Source organism: Molothrus ater, chromosome 1 (genome assembly GCF_012460135.2).
Source record: "Molothrus ater isolate BHLD 08-10-18 breed brown headed cowbird chromosome 1, BPBGC_Mater_1.1, whole genome shotgun sequence".
Classification (NCBI taxonomy): domain Eukaryota; kingdom Metazoa; phylum Chordata; class Aves; order Passeriformes; family Icteridae; genus Molothrus; species Molothrus ater.
Window position 1 is genome coordinate 34216695 of NC_050478.2, and position 22637 is coordinate 34239331.

Consider the following 22637-nt stretch of genomic DNA (forward strand, 5'->3'; position numbering starts at 1 on the left):
CTCATAAAGTTGTATTGCAAAGTTGTAAATTTTCATAAACAACAACGGATTTATGGCCTTTTCCTCATCACTAAGAAGAGGCAGGTCTTAGAGAGGCGCCATCTTACCACAGAGGCAGCCCTGGAGTTTTTTAAAAGACCTAGACTTTGTACTAATTTTATTAAAATAACAATTAGTGCGTTGACCAGGAACGGAGTGTAGTAGAGAAAAGGGAACTTCAGCGCAAATAATGCTCCAGGTCTTACCTGTATTTACCCGGCCGAATAAAAGGACTTTTCAGGTTCGATTTTTTTTTCTTTTAATTAGGAAAAAAAAAGGTGGTGGTGGGGGGGTAATATTAGATCTCATTGATATTACGTGGTACCAGGCAAAAATAAGACGTTTTCTAAAGCGGGGCAGTTTTGCCCCATTTTCGTGCTACCGTGATGCCCCCTGGCCCCCGAAAGCCACACACACAAACCACACATGTACCCCATCAGATCATTTACACTTGGAAGTTTCGTCTTTCACTTTCTGTTCATTACAAAATATTCTTTCACTGCATGAGATTTCGACTTGATCGCCGATCGTCTGGACTGGGGTAATGACTGCAAGAGGACACGGGAACACGGTGGAAGGAAGCTCTCCCATAAAGAAGGCTTTCCGCTTTATTAATCAACAACGCTAGAGGAAAAAAATCACAAAGTCGAGATAGAGATATTGACTGATTCCTATCAATTCATCACCTTGGTGTTTTTTTTTTCCCTTTCTGATTACCGAAAAAAAAAATGTTTAGGTGGTCTAATTTCTTTATTAGTCTATGTAATATATTTTTTGTTGTTTCCCTCGAACTGGTTCCTTAATAAAGAAACACATTTCATTGTCAACAAGCATATTTATTTTCTGTGTAACATAAAACACATTTATCGTGGGAGATAGTTGAACACGGTATCACTTCCAAAGAGAGTTCACAGACATTTTTTTTCCCACTTCCAATACTTACACGGCATATCCAAATGTTCACAACGAACACACCGAAACACATTGTAACATACAATTTGTGAATAAACTTTAGTCAAACCTTCAAGACGGATTTATACAGAGTTCTTAACAATACATCATGCTACAAAGTTTCCAAATTAATTACATACTTCCCAATTTATGACATGATCTTACAAATGAGGTTCAAGACGAATATAAATGACAAAAAAATTACAATATCTGCTATTGTAGGAAAACTCATGGTATTACATATTAACACGTTCAGATAATCAGGACAAATAGTTTGTGGATTTTTTTTTTTAAAGGTGGTTACATGATCATTTAAATTCACTTTTCAAAGAACACTTTCCGCTATATTAAGTAAGATCAATGTAGAATAAGAAAACGGCCTTTAGCAGAAGCAGCTGAAGGTAGAAGCCAACGGGAGATATTAAACCGCTTTGTACAATATTGGCGTGTGTTTGCTTCCTCTCTCGAAATAGCAAAGAATCGAGAACAAAGATATATTGCAGCATATGGTTTTCATTTATAATTGCTTTGGAATAAATATATTATTTTAAATTTAAATATATTCAGCCTTTTCGGTACCAAATTCTATACCAAAGCTATTGATGCGTGCTTTTTGAACGACTACACTTACATGTCTAAAAGCATTTCGCGATTCACATCAGTAATCTTGTAACATCCTTTTGACTACTAAAATACAGTATACTTTCGAAGATAGGTAGGCAGAGCAAGATATATAGGTAGGTAGTCTGGAAAATAGGTAGTACAAATAATTGCTGTAGATTGTAGTGGTTTGTGGAACATTTTCCCCCCCTTATTTGCTGTTTAACCTTTTGTTAGTGTAGCTGTTACTTAAGATACTTTTCTAACAACAATTAAAAAAAAAAGAAAACAAAAAGAGAAGTGCAGAGCTACTTATTCAAAATTAGGTAGTTTTTCTTAATGTCAGCCTAATGCACTTTTCCCCTTACACATGATTGGGACTATGGAGTCAGGTAGTTACTTCGGAAGGTCACGGTTTACTATCTGTGCAAGCAGCAGTTCTCCCACTGAAATGTCCCCTGAAGAAGCCCACCCAGGTTTGGGTTAATGGAGATAAAAAAAACCAAGCTGATTGTAAGATGCTCTTAGGAGATATTACCGAAAGGTTCGGCATAGGGCAGGTTTGGGGAGTATGGGAGAGTGGAGAGAAGGCTGGAAGACCAGCCCAAGAAATGTTTGCATGTTTGCAAATGCTTGCTTTCAAGATGATCATTAAAGGGAACTGATTTCTTTTTTAATAAAAAGTCTCTCTTTTTTTTTTTTTTCTTTCTCCTTTAAAGGGAGCTTTTCCAACTGTCATGTGCACACACTATTCTAAGAGATCACTTCCTCGAGTGGGACTCCTTAGTCCTCCTCCTCTTCGTCTTCTTCCACTTTCTCGACAGAGGCTGCTGCTGACGTGGGCTCGTTGGGAGCCGGGGTGCTGGAGCTCTCCTCCTTGTGCTCCTTCTTCCACTTCATCCTCCGGTTTTGGAACCAGATTTTGATCTGCCTCTCCGTCAGGCAGAGGGCATGGGCGATCTCTATCCTTCGCCGCCGAGTCAGATAACGATTGAAGTGGAATTCCTTCTCCAGCTCCAGGGTCTGGTAGCGGGTGTAGGTCTGGCGCCCTCGCTTCCTATCTGGACCTGAAAACAGGCACACACACGGCCAGGAGTTAGACAAGAAGAGAAGTGGAAAGTTTTCTCTTTTTATTTTTCTTATTGATATTTTTAATAAATAAATAATTAAATAAATAAATAAATAAACAAGCATACAAGCAGAAAAGTGGCCGAGCCAGAGGGAACGATCCCCTTCTTCGACTTCCACCCGCCCCCCCACTTTGCCCTAACAAAGACATTTCAGCCACACGAACTGCCCTGCTCAGGCAGGGCAAAAATTAAGTTGCTCGAGACCTAGAAAAAGTGAAGAGAAAGCGTTCAGGCGAGGAGGTGGGGGAGGAAATTGCTTTTGGGAGGAGGAACTTTTCCCCCAGGCGATGTATTTCCCTAAAACCTTCCAGACTTTCACGTTTCGCAAGGGGAAATAAAAAGCTGGAAGGCTGGGCTGTATTTATTTTATTTTAATGTCGTGGGCTCCCCCCACCCATCCCGCCTGGATCGTAAACAATACATAGCATTTAGCTCCAGAAGAGAGCTCTCCTTTTTCACACGCACACTCGTGCCCCAGTGCCCCCTCCCCCCTCCGTTTTCCTGTTTAGTACATTTCTATAGATTCTTATCTCCGTGGAAAGGGCAGGGGGGACGAGAGTGGCACGTCTCGGCAACGCGAGCTGGCAAAGTCCTCGACACGCCGTCCCTCGCTCCCGAACGCCTCTGTCCCCTCCGCCTCGCCCAGCGAGCGGGATTTTTTTTTTTTCCCAACTTCGACAAGAGGGTAGGGGAGACGCTTAATCCGTGGGGGCCCCGGGAGCCCGCAGCCAGCTCTCCGCTTTTTCATAGCAAACAGCGCAAATCAACTCAATGCTAAAAATTCCATAGCAAATGGAGTTAAATAAATTTACGAGGCTAGAACCCATTAATTGGGCAATAAAAAGTTTTATGATACTCATTTACATACAATGCCACGGGCTTTCTACGCAATGGCGCCTCGGCTATAATTAAAACCATAAAGGCTGTGCTGACAGTAATCCTGGCGACACGCTTTGCCTGGCTGCCACGGCTCCGAGCCCTCTCCGCTCGCCCCTACCTGAAGACCTCATCCAGGGGTATATCCGGAAATTAGGCTCAGCCTGGTTGTGCAGGTTGCTTTCCTCCGCTTTCTCACAGCTGGGTTTGGTTAGCTCATTGCAGAGGACGGGAATGTTCTGATCAAAAGAGGAACAATGCAGGTTGTAGGCATCAGAGCCCAGGCTGTATCCGGAAGAGAACGGGCTTTGATATATGGTACTGTTCACATTGTACAAGCCGGGCATGGAGGAGGCGAAGGCACCCGCGCCTGGTCCATAGCCGCTTCTCTGGGAGTTGCTTGCAAAGGAGCAAGAAGTAGGCTCCGCATTTTGGAAAAGAGAAGCCCCCGCCGTATATTTGCTAAAAAGCGCATTCACATAATACGAAGAGCTCATAATTTTGACCTGTGATTTGTTGTCCGGCAGGCTTCAGTGTCGGTTTTACGAGGTAGCGTGATATATGATAACATTACACCCCCAGATTTACACCAAACCCCATTTTCTTTTGGACCGAGCTGCCCGCAGCACGTGACCGGTCATGTGACACCGCCCACCAATCCCCGCCCGCCTCACAGGTGGTGCCGGCCGGGGCCCGACGGTGCCCGGCCATGGACGGGCCGGGGCCGCCCGCCCGCCAGCGCCCTCAGCCGCCGCCCGCCCGGCCCCGGGGACACCGCGCCCCGCCCGGGCGCTGACGGACCGCGGGGCGCTGGGAGAAATCAGGTTTTAAAGCGTTAAATGTGCACGCGTGGAGTTATCTGTGTGCGCCAGGTTTAAAGGAGGTGGCTCCTCTCCGCCCCCCCCACCCCCCTCACCCCGCGTTGTTTGCGCGTTGTAATGGTAAGAAGCAGGCGGCCACCCTGCACAGGGTGTGCCAGGGCACCCCCGCCGGCCCCCAGGGGCTGCCGAGCCGCGGAAATCAAGGCGCTTCCCAGCAGCCATTCCCCGAGGAGGGGCGAAAATCACAGTTGCCCTCCCCGGGAAAATAAAGGAGGGAAAACACTGAAAAAACACTCTAAAAAACCCCAAACCTCCAAACAAACAACGACATCCACTAAACAAAAAACTCCCACCCAACAACAGAGCGCACAAAAAACCCCTAGCACCCACTACAAATAATGGCCAAAAAAAAATTAAAAAAAAAAATTGAGGACTCAACTTTCTGAATGTCTCAGGAAGAAAATACAGAATAAACCGAAACTCTAGAGTTGAAGAAATCGCCTGCAAATGGCTTCAAATCGCCGCCGCCTCTTTCCTGCCCGAGTTACCTTTCCGCCCTACATACCTTGCAGTCCAGAGCGTTAGGCGGCAGCGGTACGCTCGCATGACGGGGAGAGTTGCTGCTTTTCTAAACACTGGGATCCCCAACAATGCGAATGGCTCTCCATTGAGGATGCTGCTCCGTGCCCTTCCTTTAAACGGATCGTAAAATGAGTTTCCTTCCCTCAGACAGGGAGTCCTGGTAAAGACAGCTTTTACTGCCTGCCTGTATTGCACATCATAAACTGGAAGAAGCACAATGGAATTGCCCCGGAAATTCTCCTTTCAATTATAGTTTGGTGCCCCGTGTACAAAGACTTTCTCACCAGTTAAAATTGTTCTTGCCGATATTTCGCACGGACCCTAAACTTTGTGTTTTGTAAACGTGGAGCACCCTCTCCCCCCCTGCACACCTCCAACACCCACCCGCGCACCCTTTGGCACCCTTTACGCGTGGTTATTGCAGCCCCATGAGCACAGGTTACTGACAGAAGCAAGTCAATTCTTGAAATCAGCAGATCCCTGAGATACTGGTGCTTCGGAGCATGCAGATGTGGTGTATGTATGTAAATGCTTGCCAAGTGTTAAGTATGTGAAAACGCAGTTATTATTCGCAGGCATTAAGGGAGAAGCCGCCGAAAGAGCCCCTTCGGCTATTTCTTCCAATTCACCAATATTAGACAATATCCCTGCGGTCGCAATCGCGGTGCGGGAGCATGCCGGCAGAAGAGGCTGCTGGAAGGGAATAGAGGCCCAAGAACTTAAACGAATGCGATGCAAACAAAACGACGACCAAGAAGATCAAAGAGGCTGAAGTAGATGGCATTAGACCAATAAATTGCTCCTCTGGTGACAACATACCAAGATGCAAGAAAAAAGAAACAGCAAATATAACCAATGTCTAGACTTAAATATGGATAGCGTAGGACCGAATAGATTGTCTGGGTGGTTGGTTGCATTTCGAGCTCTCTGATTCTCTACAGTTCGCACGTTTATGTATTTTTCTTTGCTTACGTGTGTTTGTCGCCGCCACGGTTTTTTAAAATGTATTTTGCTTGCAGCTTATTTTTCCCTGCCAGCCGTTTAGATTTATCAAAAAGCCTTCACTGAATAAATGCTAGAAGGACCCCTAGACATGGGTCCCTGCCACCTTGTTGACTCCCCCCACCCTCTGCGAGTTGGGCATAACGCTGCTTCTGAAACACCCTCTGAAATCTCCCGTTTTGTCGCTTACAGAATCAGGCTAGATTATCGTGCCTGTAAATCCGCTTTGCATTTGAATTTATTTTTTTCCAATCGAGAAAGGGTGAACAGGCGCAGATTTCAAGGTTTTGGTCATGGTAATATTCTCGCACGCTTTAAAAAATAATCCTCTAGGATGGATTAATTGTTTTTTTTTTTTCCTTGTAAGGTCTGGACTACCCCTCTTTGGCACTGAGCTTTCCGGGAAGTAAAATGTAGTGATAAAACGGTGCTCGTAAGTTATAAGCGACCTGGGAGCACTACATGATTATGGCTTGTGTACTAAGCAGTATCTTGATGTGGTTCATAGTAGAGAAGATTTTGCTGGTTTGGAATCTGTTCTCGCCATAATTTATCCACGATTATAATGGAACATGCTGTGCCAAGTTATTACTTAGTATGACGATGCATAAACACTTTTTAATTTCAATATAATTTTACTGCCCAAGGAAAAAAATAATTACTCATAATAAGTTTAGCAATGCCATTGTAGACAAACATTTGATAGGAAGGCTCTTGTTAGAAAGCAGGGAGTGGCTGTTGATCCTTATCCCTAGAAAGTATTAAATCTTTGAATCAGTGCGGGAAAAAAAACCTAGCTCACTACATTCCCAGTGCTGAATTTCGATATAAAGAGAATGTCTTTGATTTAAGGAAATGTAAGTAAGATGCAGAGAAAGTAGCTCTGTTACAGAGGACTATGCAGGGATTTGTTTAGTTGTCTGGCGTAAACTTACGAAATACAACGTTTATACTTCAGCCCATATTTTATGCTTCCTTTCCTCCTGCATTTATTTTCCTTCCAATTACTTTTTTCCCCCGTCTTTTTTGGCAATTGCCATCTGAAAATATTCCACAACTCCACACTAAGTCTCATTCTCAAGACGCGGGAGCCAACAAAAGCAAAGCGGCAAAAAAAAAAAAGAAAAAAAAAAGAAAAATAAAGAAAAAAAAAAAAGAAAATAAAAAGAGAAAAGAAAAAAAAAGAAAACTATTTGAGGAAACAAAATAGACGGCGAGAACAAGTTAGGAATGACTTTGAGAGACATGTCAAGTTTGCAGAGCATCAGCCTTCTCACATCTGTGTAATATAATCACAACGGGTCCCACAGAGCTGAAATTGCTTCGGACACAAGCAGGGCTTTTTATTTGTATCAAAGACAGCTGTTGAGGAATTTCATCGGCCGGTAAATAATTTTCAAACTAGATTTTTGCAGCACTGCCGGTTCCCCGCACGGCTGTCTCAGCCGCGCGGAACGGACAAGGGCATTGGAAAATCCATCGGTGGCCCCAGAGCTCCAAGGGTGAAGATCTTCGGGCGCTCTCCTCCCAGGCTGAGCCGGGGAGACCCTCTTACATCCTGCCCGAACCCTTCAATTCCCCCTTTCTCCCAATATTTCATTTCACACCAGCCCTTCGGGAAATCAGGATACCCTGTTTGCAGGCTCGAAGCTTAAGCAGAGAGGAGGCAAAGGTTTGGGACAAGGGAGAAAAGAAGGAGCTGGCAGTTGGGTGCCAGGGCTCAATCCGTCTCTACCACATAATAGGAAATGTCTCCGTATTTTGAGAATTAAAAATGCACAGTATGTCCTTGGTGCAGATCAAGCTTCACTTTCTCCACGAGTGCCCTAAGCGTGGCCAGGCGGCAAACGCCACCCTGACGGCGCCCGCTCGGCGGGTTAAGGCGGGAAAAATCTCGGGGATAAAGGGGGGCAAAAAGCACCCTCAAACCCATCGGCCTTTGTCAAAACCACCTCAGAGCTCCCAAGCCCGGTTATGCTCCCATAAAGTCGACATTTTAGGAGCTGTCGGGAGGCGGCCGAGCGCTTGATGGCGGAGGGCGGCCGGGCTCCGTTTCGCGGGCTCACAGCGCCACCTGCCGCCGGCCGGCCGCCACTGCCGCGCCGCCGCCGCCCGGCCCGGCCCGCCGGGGCCCGCGCCCCGGCCCGCCAGCCCGCGGCAAGATAAATGTCCACCTCCCAGCCTGGATTTAAGCACGGGAAGGCCAATAAAAGGTTGTTATTTCCGCTCTCCCGCTTTATCTAAAACAGCCAGACAAAACAAATGAAAAGGCTTTTGTAGAAAATCTTAATTGTGGCTGGACAGTTGTAAACTCATTAAGAGCCGAATTCCAGACAGTTTGCAGACCCGTCATTTATTACACACTCTTAATGCTGATTCTTTGAAGTTGCCTCTGTCTGCAACAACAGAGGGCGTCCCAGCATCCCCAAATACTGGCTCGGGGATCAATTAGGGGTTTTTTTGTGTGTGTGCACGCCAGAACGGGCTCCCTTTTGCTAATTAGAACTCATCAAATCTTACCTCGGATTTATTTCCTTTTATTTTTTTTAAGTTGAAGTCGAAAGCATTTTTTTTTCTCCCGCGGTTCTGCACATCTGTAAACTTCTTGCCGGCTCCCTAAGTTTTGTCTTCAGCCCTGCAGCGTTTTACACCCCATAAACGGTTACAGCAGTCATTTTCTTTTATTGCACCGTAGTATGGCTCTGAATTTTCCTAACAACAACTTCTGCCAAGACCATAAGCGTGTTCCGTCCTATTTTGCTTTCAATACATATACACACACATATATATATATATATATATGTATATATATATATATATATGTATATATGTGTAAAGGTACCTTCATAAAACAAGAAGAATTTTATTGTTATTCGCCATATTTGCAAGCAAGGGTCTGTGTGATGTAGAACTGTGCTGCGATTCATGTTATGGAGGATATCCACCGTGAGCAGTAAGATGTCCGCCCAAAACAAGGGTAAATTTCAGCAAGCTCATAGACTTTGCTATTTTCTTTTGTTGCTGAGCTTGGTTTGGCTTGGGGCGGCGGGGGAGGGGTAGATGAAATGGGGAGGGGATGTATGGAAATCTTCCACTCCAAAGAAATCATCCTTCTCTTTTTAAAAATAAATACAATTTCGTGTTCTCTGCTGTAGACTGTGGCCAGCCCACCGCTTTTCTTCGGCTAAATCAGCGACTAAAATTGACACCATAAATTCTACCACAATTGTCAGTAAAATTCTATCTGTTTCTATATCTATCTATAAATACATATATAATCTGAGGCACTAGTAAAACGCAACGGGTTGTATTTATTTGCCACGGGACATTTAAAAGGGGGGGAAAAATTACAAAAATGAAGGCACGGGAAGGAAAAAAGTGGATGACGTTTGAAATAACATATTTTGCATGGGCAATTATCTCTAGCAGGGAATTTGAAATGAACGCCCTGGTAAGGCGAGCCTTCTCACCGGGATTGTGGAAGCACACTTAGTGCTGGACATTTCTGGTGGAGGCTAATTAACAATCTCAGTTTAAATGTCGCTGTCTGAGCAGATTTACATTATTGTCCGCGCTGAAGAACGTCGGACATTTTGGTTTGGTCCTAGTTCCCCCGCCTCGGCGGCGAATTTTATTAAAACGGCGTTCGCTCGGCACCGTGCCCCGCTGCCATCCAAGGGGCTCCCTCCGCGCACTGCTAAGCACCAGCTTACCAAATCACGCCCTGAAGGGGGGAAGAAATCCCTATCCTCAGAGAAGCTATGGCGTTTAGGACCTGAATCTGTCCATTTCGGATAAAAATAAGACCAAATTTCCATCACCTGGGGGCTGCGTTTATAAAACCGTGGGTTTGCCTTGGCTCTAAAATAATACCACCCCTCGCCTCTGCAGCTGCCCTAGCCCCGCCACATCTGCTGGAAGAATCTCTCCTCAATAATCTTAAAACATCACAAAATATAAAAGAATCAATATATTTTATTTGGCAAAAAGTTAAATATCATTTCAACACAACGATTTGGTCAGTAGGCCATGAGGTAACTTTCAAAATAGACAGTGTACGTTCTGCATTGACATAACTTCCCAGATTTTTTTTTTTAATGGATACAAATTTACAATAACCAAATGTAGGTTTTTATAATGTATAATTTATTATCAATAAAATTAACCTTCATTACAATAACCATCAAATCATTCGATTAAAATTCAAACATAAACCATAGGTAGTTACCCTTTTCACATATACGTATAGCTCCGAAATCTGCTAACTGCTCACTGGTGCAAAAACAATATTTAAGCTAGTCTGTTTATTTACTTTTTTTTTAATATATAGATTATATATACAACCGACAAAGACAGTACTATATATGTATCAACTGTGCATACTAAAATGACTTGCTTCATATTTTGAGAACCATAATTCCCAGACATCCCGAACGAACGGTTTTTTCTACCTTTTTTTAAATTTTATTTTGCATTGGGATATATATAATATATATATTTTACAATCAAAGGTTAACTGTCTAATTATACAGAAAAGACTTAATACACTACAGAGCTATACTCTATGCAATTTTTATAATAAACAACCTGAGTTCAAATTGAATTCTAGCTTACACCATTACATCCGGTACAGCACCCAAGCACATAAATTGAGTCACAAACATAATTACCACAATAAAACACAGTGTTCAAGTATTAGAGCAGAGATCTCTCTGCCACGCAAAAAAGCGAATAAAATTAACTACGTAGACTAAACTATACAGTCCGTAAATAGTTGTGCATTATGAAAAGGTAGTTTTTTCTTTTTTTTTTTTTTCTTTCCATAAGTGAAGAAACAGGTAGATTTATACAAGCCAGTTAGACAGCCTTTTCGTGCTAATGCCCCCTTTTTCTTTCCTATTAGAAAATTAAAAGTCTTACTGTACCTCTCCTGGCAATCTGGCCTCTGTGACTATCATTGTACAATCATAATCAGAATTTGCCAAGGGAAAAATGAGGCCTGGACCCAGACGCATTGCATGGCAGGGCTCGAGGGGATGTTTTTTTGTTTGTTTGTTTGTTTGTTTAAACTTTTTTCTTTTTTTTTCTTTTACTTTACGCATTTTCATTTTAACCCACGTGTCGCCATCATTCGTCCTTCGCTCGATCTTTGTTGATTTTCTTCATTTTCATCCTCCTGTTCTGAAACCAGATTTTCACTTGTCTCTCTGTTAAATTGAGGAGTCTGGCCACCTCGTATCTACGGTCCCTAGTGAGATACATATTGAACAGAAACTCCTTCTCCAGTTCCAGTGTCTGATGCTTGGTGTAAGGGCATCGCTTTTTCCTGGTGGACCTTGCGTGGAGCCAGTTTGCAGCCGGATTATCTACAACGAAAACAACAGAAGTTCAGGCTGAGGGGGAGGGTGGGAGGTGGAGGGAGGGGGCTGGGAGGGAAATCCACGCAGAAAGAGCCCATCAGGTGTCCCGGTATTCGTGTTTGGGACGTGGCTCTCATTTCCCCAGGCACAGAGGCTCGTGAGGCACAATGGACTCCAAAATACAGACACATGGGGAGGTCACACGCAACCACACGCGGCAAAGCCCCGTTGCCCCCGCCTCCCCTGGCCCTTTTTATTGTTTGGAGAGAATACAATTTTTAAATACTTTCTCCTCCTCTCTCTTCCTCACTCTCTAACTCCCTCCCTCCTTCCTGGCCTCTCCACACCTCAAGCTGCCAGCCCGGGGAGTAACCAGCCAGATCAACATGTCATCGAAATTGTTTGTCTTTTTAATCTCTACCTTCTCCTGTGTCATCCCTGGCAAAACCCAGGGAGCTGGCGAGTTAATCTACAGCTGGCATAATTAAACCCTCGCCCTCTTAGGACCCTTATTCGCACGGCGTTAATCGCGATAGTAATCCCGAGGCGCTTTGCCACCAGTCTCGTAGTCCTGGGAGCATCCAGCCCGGGGTTTTCCACCGAGGAGAAGAAAGGGGGAGGGGAGGAACCAAGTCAACGGCGAGGTTTCTGTTCTCAGCCCAGCAATAGCCGCCCCGTCCTGAGAGCCGTCTCAAAAAAGATCTGATTCATATCCAGTGCTTTCTAGGCACCCGTCTCCCCGGCGTCTGCCCACGCCTGGGAGCGCGGCGAGGCAGGAGGATGAGAGCACGTCCTGCTGAGTTTGTTGGGGTGGCAGGAGTGAGGATGGGCGGCTATTGCATTTCTCTCTCCCTCTTTTTTTTTCCTTTCCTTTTTTTTTTTTTTTTATGTTTTTTTAAGTTGCAGTTGTAGGGTGGGTTTTTGTTTTCCTTTCACCCAGGAAAGCCAGAGCCGTCCTAGATCCCGTTCGAGCCTGAGAAAGGCAGCGCTGGCTTCTGCAGATGGCAGACCCCGGCGGGCTGGCGCAGCGGCGGCGGCAGCGGCCGGTGCTCGGCCGCGTAATTAGCCCCAGTGCCTCGACACCTCCCCGCGGCCGGCGCAGAGCCCTGAAGTCCATTACCCTCGCCGTCCCACTTACTTGGATCGATCTGCGGTTTCTCTCCGTTTGCCTCACTTTCTCCATTGCTTTCAGAGAATGCGCCTTCGTGGTTTTGCTTATCTCTATCAACTGGAGGAGAACCACAAGCATAATCAGAGAGAGACAAAGTGTGAGTGTCAAACGTGGTACAGTCAGCCCTCCTGGCCGCCAGCGGTTCAGGTTTAATGCCGTAATGCCTGCTGGTAGGTAACCCGGGGAAAGACAAGGAGCCCGGCACAGGCTCAAGCCACGAACGCATGTACCTGCCGTCGGGCGGTGCCACGGGCGCCTGGTGGTGCGCGTAGGGGTGGTAGACGGCGGGGACGCCGCTGGCGCCGGCGGGGTGCGCGGGGCTCCAGGGGGGGCCGAAGACGGGCGCCTTGGGCTGGAAGCTGCAGGGGGCCAGCTCGGGGTGCTCGGCCAGCGCCGCCGGCCGCGGCGGCGGCCCCAGCGGGGCGGGGGCGTAGCGGGGCGCCGCCAGCTCGTCCCCCTCCGGCACCAGGAAGGAGTCCACGTAGTAATTGCTGAGGGTCCCGGGAGCCGACATGGCGGGCGGGCGGGCGGCGGCGGACCCGCCGCGGTTCGGGGCTGCGGGTTTCACGTAACAACTTGGTGCTGGCGGAGAAGTAGAGTCAGTAATAAGTTGAGGGCAGCGCAGGCGCCCATTGGCTGCGCCTGTCACGTGGCGGGGTAGCAGAACAATAAAGTATAAATCAGTCCGCGGGCTATTAATGGGTCAGTGTTTTCCAGCCATAATTTTTATAGCGAGGCCATATGTTTTTATGCAAAGGGATATTTGAGTTATACGGCGGGGTTTGTTTTAATTGCGGCCAACTGAGATTAAAAGATCAGATTCCGTATTACAGCCCCCCTCCCCTCTTTCTCTCTCTCTTCCTCTCTCTCTCCCCTCTCTCTCTCTTTCTCTTTTCTTTTTTTTTTTTTTTTCGTTTAAGCGGACTATTTTATATCAAAATTAATCATCCCATCAGTGGGTCGTGTTCTCCGCGGAAAAAAATCCCGCCACCCTTGTGATCGGAGACCTTCACATAAAACGATACAATAACCGAAGCAATAAAAAGAGCAAAATAGTAGTTGCGGTATACTGTATTTAAATATACATTTATTATATTTCATAAGGAGTTATTGTTTCGGGAGCCACGGGGTTGTTATTAAGTCAGTAACTATGAGCGCGCTCATTTGCATCGCTGTGTTTCACAGCAGTAAAAATTTACGAGTGCTTGGAAAGGTTAAATTATACTATTGTGTTTAGTTTGGGAACCCACTGTAAATAATACCGTTCCGTTCGGCTCAGAGCTGGCAGCGGAAAGTCAAATTCAACGTATCCCCTTTCCGAAACCCCGGCGCAGAGCCGGCCCTCCCCGCCCGGCCGGAGAAGGACAGGGGCAGGCGCTGGCTCGGTATTTAGCCCGGCCCGCACCAAACTGCACTTCACCACCCCACCCCGCCGGGCACGGTGTGGCAGTGACCGAAACACCCTCCTCGTCCTCCCCGCCGCCCCTGCCCTTGGACCGGGGACCCCTTCGCCAGGCCGGGGAGAGGAGCCGGGGCTGGGCGGCGGTGCGGCGGTGGCCGGAGGGAGCCGCCGTCCTGGCCGGGATGGGAAGGACTGCGGGCAGAGCCGGGCGGCGGTATTTATCACCACAATTAATTCTTCAACTATGCAGGGAAGCAGCGGGGGGAAAGGGGAGAAAATGCCCCGTCTCCCCTCTGCCGAAAGGCACCCTGCTTCTCCAGGCGGCTATCAAAAGGGCGTTCGCAGCCGGCCGTCCGGCATTCTGGTGAATCAAATTTATGTGCAAATATAGTTATTTATTTGCTGGCACCTCCTGTGACTGCAGGACACACGCTAGCGGCATCGGAAGCCGAGCGGAGGGTTACAATCCTCCGCAGAAGGAGGGGAGGGTGCGCGGGGGAAAGTAAGAGGCGGCCAGATCCAAGTCCAGTGTTAGGAATTAAAGTAGTGGCTGAGCTCTTGGCAAACATGTGCCTGCGACTCCCTGGTTTCTCCCTGGCGGACATTCACGCTGTTTATCCCCGTGGCTGGCGAAGGAGCGCGGTCACTAAGATGCAGAGGGCACAAAAAAAAATCTCCGTGAGAGGCTCAATTTACTCGAAATATCTTGTATTGAAAATAGAGCCCAGCAAATGGCAGGGACGACTGAGTAATGATTAGAATCGCGTGTAAATATTGTGCATGCGAAAGTGTGGTTTTAATTAGTTTTACATCGCTATGTGGGCTGTCTCTCTCCCTCTCTCTCTCTCGTTCTCCTTCTTTCTTTTTCTTTTCATGTCTTCTCAACAGTTTAATCCGAAATCTTACAGAGGGCCTATTTTAACACCGCTGTCTCCCACATTCAAAATTACAAAGGCTCATAATGAAACTATTATCCCCCATTAGAGTTCGAAAATCGTGGAACAGTTCAAGATCTCAATAAACAAGGGGCCCGTTATTTTCTAACAATTTTAAAAATGCAAATAAAGCTCTCTCTCTTTTTTTTTTTTTTTCTCCCCATTGTATAGACACTCCGTAATAGAAAAAAATAATTGTATTTCTTTCCTGGAAAGACGGAACTCCACGTCATTTGTATTTATTATTAAGAGTCAGCTGTGGTGAAATGTGATTGTAGAACTTCCTTTTCCATTCAGAAAAAATAATCTTAGCTGCAGGAGTCCTGGATGTTTATATTCGAATTTGGGTTCTCAACTTCAGCAGCGGGTTTTATTTTTTTGGTTCGTCACCAAAACTAATAGCAAATGAATAACAATAACAATAGCGCTTAAAAGAACGTGACTGCGTTTTTATTTCCCCTGTAAAATTCCGCATTTGTTCGCTGCCAACATCCAAGAGGCAGGAGAGGTTGTACAGAAAGTAAGAGGAGAAACACAGCAAATAATTAGATATTTTTCACGCGATCACGTTGCTGATAATTACGCTGGGATATTCGACTCTTTTATCGCCGTTTTAGGTCCATTTTCACCAAAAGTACATTTTTCATACGAGCCACGTAGGCGATTTCGCTTCATCAATTTACTTTGCAAATTACTTAAGGTTTTGGTGACTTCCACCATCGGGGGCAAAAGACCTCAAACAGGGCAGAAACAGACATTGACATTAAAATGCTATATGAAACCAGAATTCCCAGGAACGAAGCAGCGCTGGAGCGATCATGTCCGAATAAAAGTACTCCCTGTCCTCTATCCCAACACAACCGAACGAGCAGAGCTCCTATTCCGCTAACTCCAGCACCAGGAGGCTGCATCAGGAAGGATCCCGTCGGTTTTTAAGCAGGGGGGGGCAGCTTCAAGCGCTGCTTCATTAGCCGCGCACCACGGAGGCGCTCAGCGTACGCGGGCGCGGGGCAGGAATTCGCGGGCGTTGGCGATCTCGCCTGAACGGGAAGTTCAGGATCGCCTTTCCCAGGGTTTCCTGCCACTGCAGACCTCTCTCACGGAACCAGTGGTGGTACGAAGCCACGGAGGGGTTTTGGCACAGTGAAGAGAAAAAATGATTCAGAATTTGGAGGAAGCAGTCCAAAATCAGTATGAGGCGATTCAACTGGGAATCAAAAGGGCAGAGGCAAAAGACGCCATACAGGCACACACAAACACAGAACTGTAAATACACTCTCCGAAATGTACACAGACACTGCAGATAGCTCGTCAGACCTTGTGTGGAGAGGCAAACACAAGCACTTAAATTTGACTGCAATGCAGAGCTCTGCTCCTGCCCCGATCGGGGACGACTGCTTTTCTGAGTATGGCTGAAATCCGCTATCCAAACTCATCTGAGCTCCTGCAGCCCAGCCTGAAGTTTCGAAAAAGTTCTTAGGTTTTACTATTGCTATTTTTTTTAAGGCAAACATAATCACGACCGCTAAAAAAGAAATAGAAATAAAAGCGCCACGAATGAGTTTTCTGTCCTTTTCCCCGCCCTCCCTTCCTCCGCGAAGGGTGCCCCGCTCCGCGGCCGCGGCGGCGCTGGCTGCTGGCGGAGGGCCCGGGGGGAGCCCGCCCATTGCCCGCGGTCGCGCTGCGAACACAAAAGGCGGCGGTGGCGGCGACGGCAGCGGGCCCGGAGAGGTCGCTGTTGCCCGTTCCGCCGCCGCGGAGAGCCCGCACTGCAATCGTGATCGTAACCGAGGCCTTGCGGGCCGCGGGGCAGCCCCGGGGTAGCGGGCCCGACGGCGGAGGCGCGGAGCCGGCCGAGCCGTGCGCCAGGCTCCGGCAGCGCCGGCCTCCCCAGCGCGGGGGCCGAGAGCCGCCGGCGGCGCCGGGCACCCCCGCCGCCGGTGGGTCCAGCCGGCCGCGGGCGCTGCGCTCCGGGCCCCAGTTTTTGATGACGCCTGGAGTGGGGCAGGTAGATTTGATCTCTCCCCACCCCCTCCCCCAGGCACGCTTTCAGGTATCTCGGTTTTTAATAAATCCAGATTGAAAAATAAAACAGCCACCCACCTCCCGCCGGCCCCCCGAGCTCGACCCACGCCGAGCGGAATGCAAAAACGCACCTGACCTTGAATGCAGCCAACGAGATATATTAAAAACCCGCAAGCAGGCAGGGACTCGCTTAGGAGCTAGCTAACCTTGAAGAACTTGTCAAGCTTCCCCCCTCGGCTGCCGTGTTTATCTGAGGAATCAAAGGAGGCTCCGCTGCAGATGGGAAACAATGGCATTGGGACTTGACGCCTACAGTTCATTTCAGCGCTAAGATTTCTTCGGGTAGAAAGGACCCTCGCACCAAGCATACCTGGTGATGATATCAACTGAAGTAATTAAGGCAGTTTCGTGCTGTAGAGAGAAAGGTGGAGCCCCAACAACATGAAACTACCTAAACCACAGAGCAGTTCTCAGGCGCTAATTATTACTTTCCCCATTGCCGTGGTCCTTAACGCAAGGATCCCGCTACGAAAATAAAACCAGAAACGTGACTAAAACATGCCTCTCGCCCTCCCGCCCACCCCACCGGCGCCCCTCCGCGCCCCTCGGCCAGCCTCGGGTGGGTTAATGAAAACAAGAGTAAAATATAATAACAACCACCCACACACACACGCGCGGGCAGCTTTCGCCTTTCCATGCAGATGTAATCGGGGAAAAAAGGGCCGTGCACGACAATGTTACATCACGAAAAGCTAACGGCTCCCAAGAAGCCAGCCCGGGTTCAAAGTCTGTCCCCCCCCTCCTCCCGGCATACATATACCCTTGCAAGGAAGCATTAGCTGTCTGTTTTCTTCCAGCCTTCTTTTTGGGTTCCCTTTGTGCAAAGACCCTGTTAGCTAAACATGCAGCAAGGAAGAGAGGATGCAAAAAAAAAAAAAAAAAAAAAAAAAAAAAAAAAAAAAAAAAAAAAGGAAGGCAGCCTGTGTGAAATAAGCTCTTCCCCATGCAGCCAGGTAGGGAATAGCCTTGTCTGGAGGGGCCCGCTGGCAGGGAGGCGAGGCTGGGGTCTCCCCCCCTCCCATGATCTCACCTTTACGATTTCTTCTCAGCCCTGAGATAAAGCTAGAATTTTGTCAACGTCCTCTGGAATTAAAGATCTCCGCACACTTGTAGGTGTTCGATTAACAAAAAGGAAAAAAAAAAAAAAAGAAAAAAAAAGAGAAGAAATATATCGTTTCCCTACCCTCAAGAAATAGTAATTTGCTTCCTCAGTCTATGCAGTTCCTCAGTCAACTGAAACCACTCGTTCAAGACAGCAACAATCCAGATATACTAGCAAGTCATAAAACTGAACAAAAGCCGACAAACCTTAGAGCACCATCGCTATATGGCCCAGACAAATTACGACCGTCTAGGTAATATTTAAATAGATTCCTAAAGTAATTGCAGGGGGTTTAGGCAACTATTCCTGTTGTAAAAGTTCTCGAAGACATAAAGTAGAACCTGAGGATAAACAGTCACAAAAAGAGGTAAAATTAAAAGGATTCATTCCACGGTTTTTTATTCTTCTATGAGAACATAAACATCGTCTTTTTCACGCACAGCAGCATTACAATATTAATTTATTCCGATTTAAGGTAAGAACTAGATATAGCTAGAACTAACATTTATAATAACGATAGAATGCATTTGCTTAAAACAGTATCGGCATTTTAATAATAATAGACATTTATCCATATCTGTATTTATAGCTTTTCCCCTTCTTTCTCTTTTTTTTTTAATCTTTTTTTTTAATTTTTTGACCTATATGTTTGACCCTTTAATGAATGTAACTTCACAGTATAAAGGAAGACGAACATATTCTCCCTCGCAATCTCAGACTCTGGCTCAGAAAGTCCATCTGATGTTCAGGATATATACTTTCAGTGAAATTAGTGAGGAAAAAAGTGACTATTTTCTTTTCAAGGGGGAATTTCTGTGTGCTTGTCATGCGTTACCAATGGTAACGTTATATATAGACACAAAAGAAAATCACCAAATTCACATATTTAAGCAAAACTACATAAAGTAAATATCTACAACCAGCGAGAGAAATTCAGAGGTAAGTGTAATAATTTAGTCCATGAGCAAAACGAAATCTTTTATACCTTTAAAGAGAAGATATTTCATTTTCCTGGCCAAATTTAAAGCTGTAATATTGGCTTTTAAGGTAAAGTGTAAAAAAAAAAAAAAAGAAAGAAAAATAATTCCTAACACCCGTTCCCGTGAAACCCTTTTAAAGGATGCCTGCATTTCATTATTTTAAGTCCCGCTTTTCGAAGGAAAAAAGGGGGAGGGGGAGAAAAGGCAAACAGAGAAGGGGAAAGCTCCCAATATATAGAAATATGGCAACGCTTAAATTCTTCATTGTGCAGCTACGTACAGTCCAAGTTACAGCACTTATATTTTAAATGAATGCACCTTTAATTAGGATTGTTTACTTTTCAGAGACAGATAGGGAGAAACATATTTGCAGCTCCTGAAATGGTATTTTTGTGTTTCAAAGCTTAGAGGAAACAAATTGGCCCCGGGAAAGGCTGAAGGAAGACGGGAGGTTCACACACGGCATTTTGTGCTTTAGCGTGACTTTAGTCCGCCCACCCCCCAAAGTAGCTCTTAAGAGGTTAAGGACATATTGAGAGCGCCTAAAATCGTTAATCCATACAGGTGCGGATGAATACAGCCTAGGAAAATGATACTGGCTCTTTAAACCATAAAGATGTGTTTATAGGTTCATCAAGAGAAATTAAAGTTGGCTGTGAGCTCCCGAATCCTATTCTCTCTGTTCATTTTCTTCAGTTTCATTCTGCGGTTCTGAAACCAGATTTTAACTTGTCTGTCTGTGAGGTGGACTGTGCGGCTGATCTCTAGGCGACGCTCACGAGTCAGGTACATATTGAATAGAAACTCCTTTTCCAGCTCGAGAGTTTGATGCTTGGTATAGGGGCATCTTTTCTTTCTGCCACTTTTTGCCGTGAGCCAGTTTGCTGCATTTTCTCCTTTTGAATTGCCTAGTTTTGAGAAAGTAAAAAATGGACGTTACCATCGGGTAGGAGGCAAAGAGCTGTGGGGGAGAAGGAAGGAGCATCTGTGCGTGTGCCTGTGTCTGTGTGTGCGATGGGCTCGCTCCGCCAGCTGCGGAGAATTGGAATGTGGGGTGTCCTTGAGGGAACCGAGAGCTTCAGAACGGTTTCCCAAAGGTTTTGGATATGTCCGGGTAAGAACTGGCACTGCTCAAAAACCTCCGGACAGCCTCTGGCGGGGCAGCGTGCCCCGGATTGTAGTTTATCTCCGACCCTCCAAAACGAGCTCCTACCCTCTCCCTGTCGGCCATTCCGAGCCCTTTGGTACTGGGGGCAGTTGCTGAAGGGCCTTCAGTCTTATTTCCTTCCCCCCAGGCACCTGCTTCCAAAAAAACAAAGCCTCCGGATCCGGATTTTGTAAGCGTGCTACGGAGGTGGAAAACAAGGTGAGCTGGGGAGCCGGAGCCTCCCCGCCTTCAGCCCCTGCCTTTCCGGAGAGCTTCGCCGTGGCCTTCTCATTTCCAACCATTTCGGGAAAGAAAAAATGCGGTCATAACAACAATAAAAACGTTTTGAGGTGATTTCTAACAGTGGAACTGACTGGGAAAGAGGTAACACCAATCCCTTAATGGCTCAGAGTGGTTAGTGGTTTGGGGTTGGCTCTCTAACAGTTTTTCGGTGACCCTTCTTTTTTTTTTTTTTCCTTTTCTTTAAATGCTACTTTCCAACGGGTCGCCTGAAAGGAATAAAAGGGCGTCCGAAAGGCGGACGGAGAGAAGCTCCTGCTAAGTCTGCTGTCCGGGGAAGGGGAGTTATTTTTTGCCATGGGGACGCGAAAGGGAAATAAATAAGGAAAAGTATAAATAACAGCTCTGTTATCTAGTGTAGATGCTGAAGGATATTCGCCGTGCATTCATCAGTCTAATTTGATAGCAGCTCATAGATGGCACATTTCAGCGCGGTTGTTATTCCGAAAAGCATTCTGGATCGTAAAATATAACTTACCGCGTTAATAGGTTTATTTATTGGCACTGCCTATTGCTTATTTTGGATGCTTTACAAACATCTCTGTTATCTGGTACGCACCTTCACATCACGGGGGAGAGATTGATCTTGTTTTTCTATATGTTTTAGCAGCATGCAGGCTAAAGTTGCCCATAGCGGAGGCTCTAAGGGTTTTAAACTATAGGATGGACATTAATTTTTACGGCAACCCCATGCCCGAATATTACAAAGTTCAGAAGGTCAGTCTGAGCAGCGCTTCTTGGCAGCCCCGCGGGGCAGCTGGGATCCTCCTTTCGCCATTTCAATGCCACTATGATCCTCAACGACTATTTTTCTTACTTTCTTTCTTTTTTTTTTTTTTTTCTCTTTAATCATCACTACCACCATCACCATCATCATTCGCTTACCTACAGGCTCTTTCTCTGGAGAAGCTTTGCTGCTCTCTGATGGAGCTGGAGAGAGCTCCTCTACGGTGGAAGATGAAGCCTGAGTCTCGTCCTCCCTCTGGGAGACGCACGCCAAGGGGCTTGGGGAGCGCTCCTCATCCTCCTTCCTCCCCGGCTCCGGGACGGGAGGCAAAGATGGAGGCGTCTGGAAGCGGCCGGGGGGCTGCGGAGGGAAGGGGGCAGCCCCGGCTGGCCCCGCGCCGTAGTTCTTGGAAGTGCCATAAGCCTGGGAGAGGCGGAAGTAGCCCGGGACGGGGACCCCGCCGCCGCCGCTGGTTGGGCTGACCTCGGCACTCAGCCGGGGGAAGGGAGCGAGGTCTGTGGCGGCCGAGCCCTTGGGGCATTTCTCTGAGTCATAGAGGCAGTAGGAGCTCTCCTCCTTAATGCTTGTAGCGAAGGAGCACGAGGTGGCCTGCTGGCTCTCCGGCTCTTCCATGCGACAGGACCGGGGAGGATCTAGCCACACTTCCATCCCTGACACGTAGGAGTGCGAGTTGGGGACCATGCTTTGAGAAGTACCTTCATTGCGTTTGCCCAGAACGGGGAAAAGTCCGCAGCTTTGCAGCCCGTAGGACAGATCGGACGCCTGTGGCAGGTAGATACCACTGTTGGGATAGTAGCCGCCTCCTCCTCCGCCTCCGCCTCCTGCTCCCGCCGCTTCCCCTCTGCCCGAGCTGATCAGGGAGTCTACCAAAAAAGAGTTTGCAGCCGGGCTCTCGGAGCATGACATTGTTGTGGAATAATTTGGCGAAGGGAGCAGATAGCCCTTTCTGGCTGACATTTCTTGTGCAAAACATGCTGAATATGATGAGAGATACCCCCGCACCACGGCAGGCGCCCGCAGCCAATGGAAGCCCGGGCCTCCCCAGCAACCCCTCCCCGTCTGGTTTCGTATGCACAGAGCTGCTCTCAGGTCGACCTCTGAATTTGGAAGATAGATGTATATTAATGTGTAATATGGATTTCCATACACACGGGCGCGCGCACTTCCACCATATGGGCGAGCGCCTGCGCCCAGGCGGGAGCCGCGCTCCCGGGAAGGGGAAGGGGAAGGGGAAGGGGAAGGGGAAGGGGAAGGGAGGGAAGGGGAAGGGGAAGGGGAAAGAGAGGGCTGTGCTGGTACTGGCTCCAAGTTTTCTCCCCTCTTATCACACACACCGCTATAAAATAGCCCGGCGGTCCTGATGTTTATTATACCTAGGCTGAAGCCGTGTCCAGATGAAGCTTTTA

General features: G+C 47.1%; 3 protein-coding genes across 3 annotated transcripts; all 3 read right to left on the bottom strand.

Moving 5' to 3' along the window:
* Positions 1-348: 348 nt before the first annotated feature.
* On the bottom strand, positions 349-4169 carry HOXA7 (homeobox A7). The gene is made up of 2 exons (XM_036379184.2): positions 3718-4169; positions 349-2657 (listed from the first exon to the last, which is right to left on the bottom strand). Exons 1-2 carry the CDS (start codon positions 4091-4093, stop codon positions 2374-2376), a joined length of 660 nt encoding a protein of 219 aa, XP_036235077.1. The 5' UTR covers positions 4094-4169; the 3' UTR covers positions 349-2373.
* Positions 4170-10173: 6004 nt separating this feature from the next.
* On the bottom strand, positions 10174-13046 carry HOXA9 (homeobox A9). The gene is made up of 2 exons (XM_036406389.2): positions 12500-13046; positions 10174-11367 (listed from the first exon to the last, which is right to left on the bottom strand). The coding sequence occupies exons 1-2, from the start codon at positions 13044-13046 to the stop codon at positions 11129-11131; spliced, it is 786 nt and encodes a 261-aa protein (XP_036262282.1). The 3' UTR covers positions 10174-11128.
* Positions 13047-19240: 6194 nt separating this feature from the next.
* HOXA10 (homeobox A10) lies at positions 19241-22188 on the bottom strand. The gene is made up of 2 exons (XM_036406385.2): positions 21369-22188; positions 19241-19944 (listed from the first exon to the last, which is right to left on the bottom strand). The coding sequence occupies exons 1-2, from the start codon at positions 22186-22188 to the stop codon at positions 19670-19672; spliced, it is 1095 nt and encodes a 364-aa protein (XP_036262278.1). The 3' UTR covers positions 19241-19669.
* Between the last annotated feature and the right edge of the window lie 449 nt (positions 22189-22637).